Source organism: Myotis brandtii, unplaced genomic scaffold (genome assembly GCF_000412655.1).
Source record: "Myotis brandtii unplaced genomic scaffold, ASM41265v1 scaffold678, whole genome shotgun sequence".
NCBI classification, from domain to species: domain Eukaryota; kingdom Metazoa; phylum Chordata; class Mammalia; order Chiroptera; family Vespertilionidae; genus Myotis; species Myotis brandtii.
The window spans coordinates 299324-310460 of NW_005370648.1; the positions used below are offsets into that span (position 1 = coordinate 299324).

At 40.6% G+C, this 11137-nt stretch overlaps 1 protein-coding gene across 1 annotated transcript in view; it reads right to left on the minus strand.

Moving 5' to 3' along the window:
* Positions 1-3853: 3853 nt before the first annotated feature.
* The window catches only part of ARPC5 (actin related protein 2/3 complex, subunit 5, 16kDa), a 7727-nt gene continuing 443 nt past the window's right edge, over positions 3854-11137 (minus strand). The window contains exons 2-4 of the mRNA XM_005881324.2: positions 9120-9192; positions 8237-8413; positions 3854-5174 (exon numbers count right to left, since the gene is read on the minus strand). Coding sequence (XP_005881386.1) covers positions 5112-5174; positions 8237-8413; positions 9120-9192 — 313 coding nt within the window. The 3' untranslated portion in view covers positions 3854-5111. The remainder of the gene's footprint in view (positions 5175-8236; positions 8414-9119; positions 9193-11137) is intronic.

The following is an 11137-nucleotide window of genomic DNA, read 5'->3' on the forward strand; positions in this document are numbered from 1 at the left end:
ATATGTAATTATATATGTGTTTTCCGATGGTCTTAGGCGACCCCTGTGAAAGGGTCGTTCGACCCCCAAAGGGGTCGAGACCATAGGTTGAGAACCTCTGCCTTAAAAGAACCTGCCTGAGCAGCGCATAGTTAATTAGCAGGAATGACTCTGAGTGCCTGGGCATGAGCATAAGATGAACGAAGGGGAAAACGAGGCAGGAGGAGTCGAGAGAAAAAGAGGGAATGAAGGCAGCAGATGAAGGGACTGAAGAGGGAAAAAGAAAGATGAAAAGAATTCAGGAAAGGAAAGGATGCGTAAGAAGTGGGAAGGGCAGAGGGGGACAACAGCAGGTGAGAACCGATCCAAACCCATACAAGCCGACCACAGGCTGGCGGCACATGACGGGGCCACACACAGAGAGCACAGGTATGTGTTGTTGGGTGGGTGTCTTGGGTCCTTACCCACACAGGTCTATGATTTTGAACCCAATTTCTTCAAGCCCAGAGTTATCTCAGGGGTCCTACCTTTCTCAGGATTTCCCCTGCAAAAACTCTAATCAACTGGTTTTGAAACCAGAATGTGAGGGCACTCCAGGAGGATGGTCAGAGGTAAGCTTCAATGTGCGGTGCCTCTAAAATGAAGCCCCAGACCATTACAGTGAAGGTGGCCAGAGTGATTCTGAGGCATTAATTATGCAAGTAATTTTCAGTTATGGCCAATAATCTATTCAGCTTGGCTAATGAAATGAGAGATGGCAGCTCTGGTTCTTGCGAAATGGAATTATGGCGAAACTAATTAAAATAGAAGCTTGAGTTAAAATACATCATCCCTGGAAACATGGAAAAACAGAGACCCTATGAAAAATATTGGGTAAAGAGCAAGACACAAGAGAAACTGCATGCTTTGAGAAGCCAAACCCTCAGTCAGTTTTCTCTTTTCCAGTGGAGTTATGAATGGTATGGGTATTGACCTCTAACCTCACCACTTTAAAAATCATCAAAAGGCAAGTGAAACTCGGTGAACAAATTGCTATGCTGAGTGTGCCTCAAGTTGTTGTAGCACCTCTCCAAAGCTTTCCTCTGACTTCTACACCTTGCCTCTCGGAAGGCCTCTCAACAGCACCCTGCAAGCATTAAGGTTTCTAGAGAAAGCCCCAATCTTCATTTGTCCCCAAGCACTGAACTTGAGAAAGAAGCGTGGTGTAACCTTGGAGTCAGACAGATGGGAGTGGAGTCAGGTTCTGGGACCCATACACTGTGTGATCTTACATATATTCTCTGAGCTTCAGTTCTAAAGATAAAATATACAATGGGACTGGCATGGTGCTCAATAAAGGGTGGCCTTTGTGTTTAATTCACCTGCCCGCACTCAGAATCTTGCTTTGGAAATGAAAAGGCCTATTACTATCTCATGCCAGGAACTGGCTCTGGTTGCTGCTAATTGTGTTATATTTCATGAATCTGTGTAACTTTGGGCCACAAGGCAGGACTGTTGATGTTTCAATGTTAAAGAACGACTTTTAAGCATTCTCAACACAATGGACATTTTAATAAATGATAAAAAATAGTTAAAGGATAGAATGATTCGGACCCGTTTGTTATAAGTGAGGCTCTTTATTGCTAATGTATGATGCCTTCCTTCTTATAAAATTAAATTTCCCATTCTTTTACTACTATAAAAGGGATGAGACTAGTGACCATCAATGTGTTTCAGCTAAAAAAAGGATTTTCTATAATCCCATGACTTTCTTGAATCTCCCATAGACATACACTTTATTAAAACATGGTCTTAATAACTTTCACTGTCTAGAACTTCATGTTAAAAACATTAAAACCATAGGAAGAACAACAATTTGCTTCAACTTGCTCTTTTTCCCCCCTCTGTCCACGTCAGTTGCATTCCTTCTGCCCCTCCAGGCCTAGTTCAGACTGACCCATCTCACTTTACTCCACTCCACCCCGACTTCGCTGTTCCCCCAACACTAAAGTCAAATACTAAATCATGACATTAATTTAAAAACATCTTTATTGTTGAAAGTATTACATATGTTCCCCTTTTTCCCCCATCGGCCCCCTCCAGCCCACCTCCACCCCACACCCCAGGCCCTCACCACCCCACTGTCTGCTTCCATGGGTTATGCCTATATGCATACAAGGGCATGGCATTAATTTTAAAGTGCTTAAATCTTCTCAATTAGGCTGAGAGCAAAGCCCAGACATTATTCTTCTATCATGTCCAACACGATCCTGGGAAACACAGTAAATACTGAGAAAGGAAGCATTTTGCTAATTTGCACCATCTACAGATTTCACTTGTGTGTTAGTGGATTTTCTTAAGACATACTTCCTATCAAGTGTGACTGTTACCTAAGTGGTGCTGTTACCTAATGACCAAAAAAGGGTGTATGTGCCATTTCTCCCTTTATTTATTTTTTTGAAATATACTTTTATTGATTTCAGAGAGAAAGGGAAAGGGAGAGATACAAACATCAATGATGAAAAAGAATCATTGATCAGCTGCCTCCTGCACACTCCCCACTGGGGACTGAGCCCACAACCCGGGCATGTGCCCTTGGCTGGAGTTGAACCTGGGACTCTTCAGTCCACAGGCCGACAATCTATCCACTGAGCCAAACCAGCCAGGGCCATTTCCTCCTTTAAAAAGTGGCAAAGACAAAACAAATAACATGGCTAACATGAAACAACAAAACCACCGAGACTCAAGTAGAAGAGAATGGGAGGTAAAGGACCAGTTTTGGGCAGAACGTGCTCTCTAGCATTTCTATCTTTTTTCCACAATTCATCCTGACTATCCCCCCTCTTTCCCAGGAGTTACTGTGCCATGGTCAGTGTAACCCGGGCCGACATCAGATGCAGTGTGGAGCCAGTTGGTTCCAGCTTTTACTATCTCCCCCGAGTAAAGTTGATTGGTAGATTTTGAATGCACGCATTCTTGTGACTATAAAACTCCAGAATTTTCCCCAAAGTGCAGTCTGGAAAATGGTATGGAGGAACTTTTGAAAAAGTGTTGCAAAATCACTCTTCATTTTAAGGTTTGTAAGTGGTTTGGCTGTACCCACTTGACTACCTCTAATACCTATTACTTAGCTTCTCCTAACTCACAGCCCTCTGAATTGCCTGTACGTTTCTGAAGCTTTGAAGCAAAAATCCGGTGCATTGGGAAAGCAGAGGTTGCTGTGAGTAGGTAAGAGTAAGAAATAGATTTGAGGCATCAGGAACAGTTTAGAAGCTGGAAATAAATGACTGTAGCTGCTAGGCTAATTTGCACGTTGTAGTCTAAGTCTTTTTTTTTTTTTTTTCAATTGCTGACACTATTGCAGATGTCCCCCTTCCCTCCTGCCCCCCGGCCTTCACCACACTGTCGTGTCCATGGTCTGACCTCGGTCTCTGGGCAGTAGTAATATGGTGTTCAACTGCATCGAGAGCTTTGGAATCACTCCAAAGGCTGTGCTCTAAGTCATTAATGACTCTCTTCTCTACTACCTTATATTTGAACAAAGTAGCTTTGTTTTTATTTTATATCTTTATTGAGTTGAGAGAGGAAGAGGGAGAGATAACATCAATGATGAGAAAGAACCACTGATCAGCTGCCTTCTGCATGTCCCCCACTGGGGATCGAGCCTGCAAACCGGCCATGTGCCCTTGACTAAAATTGAACCCGGGATACTTCAGTCCCCAGGCCAATGCTCTACCCACTGAGCTAAACTGCCTAGGGCTGAACAAAGTAGTTTGAGAAACATTCTGTACCAAACTAGTTCTTGTCAAGAGTACAATAACCTGGTGGTAAAATAGGAAATCTTTCCCTTTAAAAAACTATACATTCTTAAGTACTAAAGTAAGAGTTAGAAAAATAAATTAATCAACACTGACATTTTATTTGTTTCAACTTTATAATTTTTACAAAACAAACGGCAGTATCAAAAACAGCAAAGAGTTTACAGGATTTCTGCACCAGTTTTCACAGAAGTCAGTGATTACGGTGTCCAATGTAAATACGAAGCGCAGGCTGATCTCCCTCTTGGTCATATGCATTCAGGTGGCTGGATTTGGAGCTACTGAATAACAACTTTTTATAAGCACCGGTCATTTTTTTTGAGAACTGATTTGGTTTGTCCAACAAGTAAACACTTTTTGCTGTGTGGCATTTTCGTCTTTTAAAAAACACTGAGCTAAAATACACAATGTGTATGTGTTTGGATCTGAACCAAATCTTTTGAGATCCTAATTACCCTGAAGAACACTAAAGACATTTATAGGGCATATTAAATACTGGTTCTATACCGCATCAGGTTAAGGCAGCTACTATGGTTCTAAGGAAAATAGCATTTCATTCAGAGGCTGCCCAGAGTTTGTACAACATCATAGTTTCCATGTCCTTTCTGATGTGAAGTAGTTTTCCCAAGTAGGGCCACATAATTGGAACACAAGTTTTATGCTCTGGTATTTTATGGAACATTAGTGTCGAGCAAGACTCCTTGCTCTGGACCCTGGTGACCATAAAGAAATCGAGAGGCCATGATCGCTGGGTGCTGAGGAGAAGCATACTTAAACTCACATAATCTGGAGGCAGACACCAAGCTGGAACTTGGGAGTGGTGTTCACCTACCTGTTCCAGAAACACATTTTGCTTAAATAAGGGAAGTATGGTCCAGTTTTGTAATGTTAACAGCTGCCAGTCTCTCAAACATATTTTTATGAGGATATTTCCTGGCTAGCAATGAGTTAAGAAATCGGCATCAAATTCTCATCAAATTTATCACTATTAGTCAAAAACAAAAACAAAACCCCAAAAAACAGAAAAACAAAAACCACCAGCCAACAGAGGTGGTTAAACCTGGATGTAAATTATACTATGTACAGACTGGTATACATATCACTGAAACAGTTCTGACAGCATGACACCTGTTGAAAAATTGCCTATATATTACCCCAATTTTCATGAAAGGAAAACGGATATGTAATTTTCTTCTTTACAGATATGAAAGAGGAAGCAAGAAGGCAAAGCTGAGAGAAACAGATGCTACCCAAAGGGCAGTGGTGGCATTTGGTTGTTTTGGTCTTTGTACCAGCAACTCCCACACCCACAGGAGAAGCCCAGTTCCTGCTGGACTACACGGTTCTCCGGGCAGTCAACACCCGAACAATGGACCCCACTCCTCCAGCAGCAAGTGCCTGAAAACAAACCAAATGTAAGTGTAAAGAATCAATTCTCATACTGAGTAAAACATTTTTCTTGAAGAAGGCTGAGTGCAGCTATTAATTTTGAACTCACTGATTTTCATAAATATTTCTTGAGCACCTATCATGCACCAGGCACCATTCTTGGCACCGGGGAAGAGTAATAAAACCTTTAGAGGCCCTGACCTCATGTTGAGTGCAGCTATTAATTTTGAACTAACTGATTTTCATAAACATTTCTTGAGCACCTATCATGTTCTTGGCACTGGGGAAGAGTAATAAAACCTTTAGAGGCCCTGACCTCATGCACTTACATTCCAAAGAGATACTAATTCACATTCTAGTGTGTTGTTTTCAAATAACAGTTTGTTCTTAAAGATCTACAGCAGGGGTCCTCAAACTTTTTAAACAGGGGGCCAGTTCACTGTCCCTCAGACCGTTGGAGGGCCGGACTATAGTTTAAAAAAAACTACGAACAAATTCCTATGCACACTTTCTAGTGTGTTGTTTTCAAATAACAGTTGGCTCTTCAAGATCTACAGCATAATGTTCTTTCCTAAACAGGTGCTCACATACAGATTCTGCTCTTATTCTCGGCAGAATAAACGCAAACTGGGATAAACCAACCTCAGTCCCATTTAGTCAGTCAGGATTTGTCAGCTTTTTCTTCTCCCAAGCTAAGAGTTACTATTTAAGAGCTAAGAACTTCAGAACTTTGACTTCACCTTGACGAATTGGAAGTCATGATTAAGCATTAGAAATTTGAAGCTCTAGTTTACTTGTGTTCAGAAAACACTGAGAACCTTTGTGTTTGGGGTACTGTGCTAGATGCTGGGGATACAAAAGTGAATAAATACAGCATCTTCTGGTCTACTTGGAAGAGACAGATATATAAACAGATTATTATAATATAATAAATATAATATAATATAATTAATGTAATGTAATGTATGAGGTGACAGAGCTATGCTTTGGGTGCTATAAAAGCAAAGGAAGGCACATACCTAGCCTGAGGGTATAGAGAAATGTGGAATGGTCCAATAAGGCTTCACGGAGAAAATGATACATGAAATGGCTAAGTAGGTGGCAGACTGACATAAGGGTAAGGAGGCCCTCAGGCAGAGAGAAGATCATGAGCAAGGCACAGAGGTGTGAATCATTCCGGTGTGTTCAGGGAAAAGGTAGGTCCTGCTGGAGCATAAGGGGAAGAATGACATGTAAGATGAGGCTGCACTGGGAACCTGGACTTTATTTTTCAGGTGACTGGCAAGGGTAGATGTGGGTTCTAGAGATTGCATTCTGGTGACTGAGTGGAGAATGGCTATGAGGGAGGCAAAACTGGTAGCTGGCAGGCCAGTCTGGGAAGGGATAGCAACAGATTGGGAAAGATGCCGTGAACAGCTGCATTGAAGATGTATCTGGGTAGATGATCTGAGAAGTATTTAGGAGATAAGCCTGGCAAAATACTGGTGACTCATGTTAAGAAAAAAATGAAGCCTTACTATGTGCCTCAATGCCCTGGCCGGTTTGGCTCAGTAGGTAGCGCGTCGGCCTGCGGACTGAAAGGTTCGGGGTTTGATTCTGGTCAGGACACATGCCCGGGTAGTGGGCTTGATCCCCAGTAGGGGGCGTGCAGGAGGCAGCTGATCAATGATTCTCTCTCATCATTGATGTTTTTCTCTCTCCCTCCCTTCCTCTTTGAAATCAATAAAAATATATTTAAAAAAATATGTGCCTCAATTTCCCCACTACTAACAGGGAATAATAATATCAAGCTTTCTCTCCGAGTATTTTTATGAGGATTAAATGAGTTATTATCTATAAAGCACTTGGCAGAGTGCTTGGATATAATAAGTGCTCAAGTAGTGTTTGCTATGATCCTGAGGTGAGACTGGAATTAGGTTACTTAGGTTTTTTAAAGCTGGCTCATTTTCTCTAAACTGAGGATGATAAAGAGGTTTACAGACCTCGTAGAGTTGTTGTAAGGATGCAATGAAACGTAATAGTACAGTGCCTGGCAAACAGGAAGTGTTCCATGAACAGGATGACCATACAAATTATTTTCCAAATCGGTACCCAGAGTAAAGGGGAACTATTCATATTTATGCTGAAACAATAGGTATAAACTGGGGCTGTCCTGAGAAAACTGGGAGTTATGGTTACCCCATCCATACATGTTAGCACTTTTATTTGAGAGTGTATGAGGGATAAAGTGACCAGAGAGAGGCTAAGCAGCAATTTTTACTACCTTTTCTTACCTTACATGTGTGTATTTTCACTCAGAAAAAAGCTGCTGAAAAACTGAGTTTTGGGAATTGTAAGATATTAGAGAATATACACCCCTATTTTTTAAAACTGTGGTAAAATATATAACCCAAAATGTGCCACTTTTAAACATTCTTAGATGTAAAATTCAGTGGTACTAATTACATTCATAATATTGTGCAGACATCACCACTATCTATTTCCAATACTTTATCAGCCCATTAATCACTAACTCTTTATTTTGCCTTCTCCCCAACCCCTGGTAACCTCTAACCTACGTTCTGTCTCTGTGAATTTGCCTATTCTAGGTATTTCATATAAGTGGAATCACACAGTATTTGTCTTTTTGTGTTTGGATCATTTCACTTTGCATAATGTTTTCAAGGTTCATTCATGCTGTAGCATATATCAGGACTTCCCTTTTTTTGGATGAGAGCATTTCTATTTTATTCCACTGTATGCATGTACCACATTTTGTTTATCTGCTCCTTTTATTGGCTTGTTTTCACCTTCGGCCATTGTTAAATAATTCTTGATTTTTATTACTTATTTTCTTTTCAAAGATTTAATTCCAAGTTCCAAGATTATGTTTACTAAACAATAATCATTAAATAAAAGTGCTGCAAATCAGACTCTCTTAAGACCAACGCTAGTAAGCATAAATCTAAATTTTCATTTTCAGGCATTTATTTGTAATAAGAGATATATAACCAAGAAGTCAGAATTATTTTTAGGCAAGAGGGGTTGTCATTGAAGGAACCAGTCATATGGATTTATAATTCATAACTTACCTTTTCGTGCCACTGCAATAACACAGCGCTGCTATTGTCAGAGGGGCTCTCAAAGCCTTTATAGATATACTTCATTAGGAGATCCACACCATTCTTGTCCAGGGACTGAACTGCCTTTTCAATATCATTAGCTTTAAACGAGATGAGCACCTTCAAGACAATGCTGCCTGCCCGATCCTGAGGGTAAATAAGTAACAGAACAGTTAGACATGTGTGTGGGGTTACAGTTTTGCAAAGGCCGCCCTGAGGAGGTGACATGAAAGAGGAAACCGTGGGATGGCTGAGGAAAGTATTTCAGACAAGGAAAGAACAAGTGCTGTTAGTGTGTGTTCAAGGAATAGCATGAAGACCTAAGGTGGCTGGGGCTGAGCCGTGAGAGAACAGCAGGGCAAAAAGTGAGAGGATGTGGGGAGACAGATGATACAAGCCCTGCAGGCTACCGTGGGGAACTTTGTCTTTCAGTGAGGGAAATGATGTTGGGTGGTTTTGAGAAGAACAGTGGTATAATCTGTCTTACATTTGAACAGGATCACTTGGCTGCCATGTTGAGAATAAGCTGGGGGTGGGGGTGGTTTTGGGGACAAGGCAGAAGCAGGAAGACCAGTCAGGAAGTTATTGCAGTAACATAGGCTGGTTCTGACTAGCATGGTAGCAATGGAGGTGGTCAAAAGTGGTCAGATTCCTGACATAGTTGGAGGTAGAGCTGAAAGGATTTGCTTATCGATGTGATAATCTACCAATTTATTCTATCCAGATTTTTAAAAAAAACTTTGAACCATCCTTCCGAAATAGGTTATTAATAAAACGTATTTTAAGTTTTGTGTTTATAGGTAAGAGACTCTTGATGTCAGATATCAGCAGAGATCACTTGTCTGTGACTTACCTTCACCGCCTGACTCTTGGTGTTGATAGGGGGGTTTTTCAGGGCTGCCTGCAGGGCAGCTGTCATGTTTCCTGTGATGGAGGTTAAGGAGACAGCAGCAAAGGGCGACCCTCAGGGAAGCATTGCAACTACCAGGAACCATTTGGGTCTTAAGACTGGACTTTATGTACAGAAAGAAAAATCACTATGGTCACTATGTTCAATACTGGAAAATTCACCATTTTGTTTTCAAGTATGTCAATCAAAGATCTGATACTGAAAAACAAAAAAGGACATTAGATTTGTTTTTTAATAAAGCAAAGACTTTCCTCCTTGGTTCTAATGATCAAATGAATACCTTACTAATCTCCCATTTTCTAGTAAGACACATATGGAAATATTATTCAGTGATATTTATAAAAAACTCTAAACTATGCATCAGAATTATTAGGCCCCAAAGGGAAACAGCCTAACCTCAACAAAAACATGTCCATTTTATGTGATTCTAACTGGAAAAACAAAGATCAAATTTTTTTCTAGAATTATGTTCTATATTAATTGATATGCTGGTAGAAAATGCTGGTAGATTAGCAATCTGAGTGACTTACATTAGTAATCTCTCAATATGGATGAAAAGAGGCATTATAGAACATATCCAATGACCCTTGGGTGACAACTTAACTCTGGGATATTTTCTCTCATATTTCATAAAGGCTATTCAAACTGTCTCAGGCCATACCTACTAAATGTAGTCTCTCTTTGAAAGCACCCGTGAGTGAGCTTGTATGAGACACGGAAGGCCAATCAGACTGTCAGAATGTACAGTCATTCCCCTAAAAGGAAAACCACACAGAGCTCACTTGTTCCTCCATCTGTGAGGGCCTGACCAGCATTTGTGTCTTCTCTTTGTAACAAGAGCAGAAAAGACGGTGTCTTTATAAGCAGATGCACCATCTGGATAAAGCAGAACCACTAGGGGTCATCTCCTATCATCTAAAATTAATTTCGCAAACATCATTCATTCATCACAAAGAATGTTTTTAGACAGAATAATGTTCACCACTTATTTTCCAAAGAAAGAAAACCTATGGTTGGTGGCGGTAAGCTGTTATTTTCAAGGTTTAATTTGACTTCTAGGGAAGTAGCCTTTTGCATGTAGACTGGCTCATTAAGACCCCAAACACTTAAATATTTAAATAACTCAACGTAGCAACAGCTGATTGTAAAAGTTGTGGAAATGAAAGGAACATCTGTATGCTGATACATGTTTAAGGCTGTATTTTAGGTGCCTTTAAGACCAAATGTAGTTCCTACCAAATATTGTCACTCATCTATTTCCCCCTTAGAATTAAATAGGACATTGATGAGGAAAGAGTCTACAAAGCCTTCCTTATGAATACACCCAATAATAACTAGAAATGAGTGGATTTAGTAATTGAGAATCTCTAAAACTACAACTTGAGCTATTGCAACATTTACATTTTTCTGAAGAAACGCTGATGTTCAAGGTTATGAATATTCAAATATGCAAAAATCCAAACCCAGGAACTGACAGCCAAATTTGAACTAAAATGGTAAGGATTTCATGATTATAAAAATGAGCTCTGCTTTGTACAAATGGCCCATCTTCTTCTATCCCATTCACTGGGGTTTACTTGAAATATTTTCAGGGATTCTCATTCCGTCTTCTTTCTATCGTCTTTGTGCAGCGGGCAAAGCCTCCAAGCTTCCTTTTCGGAGTTTTGGTTGTTGTGTGCTCCTACCCCTTCCCCAGTTAACAAATTCTGTGCCAAATACCTTAAATAAAAATAAAAATAAAAAAGCCCCCAGGCTGGAAGGACAGAGGGCCTCCTGCAGCAACCGCCCAATCTCTGCTGGCAAGGAATAAACTATCCTAACGCGACCAAAACAAAACCATCACAACAGACACAAAATCACGAAAGAAAGATGCCCATCCCTCCCCGTTGGAAATTTCTGGACCTAACGTGACCCCAGGAAAGAGCGTTCCCGGAGGAAAACGTCGCCCCGATCAGCCCCGG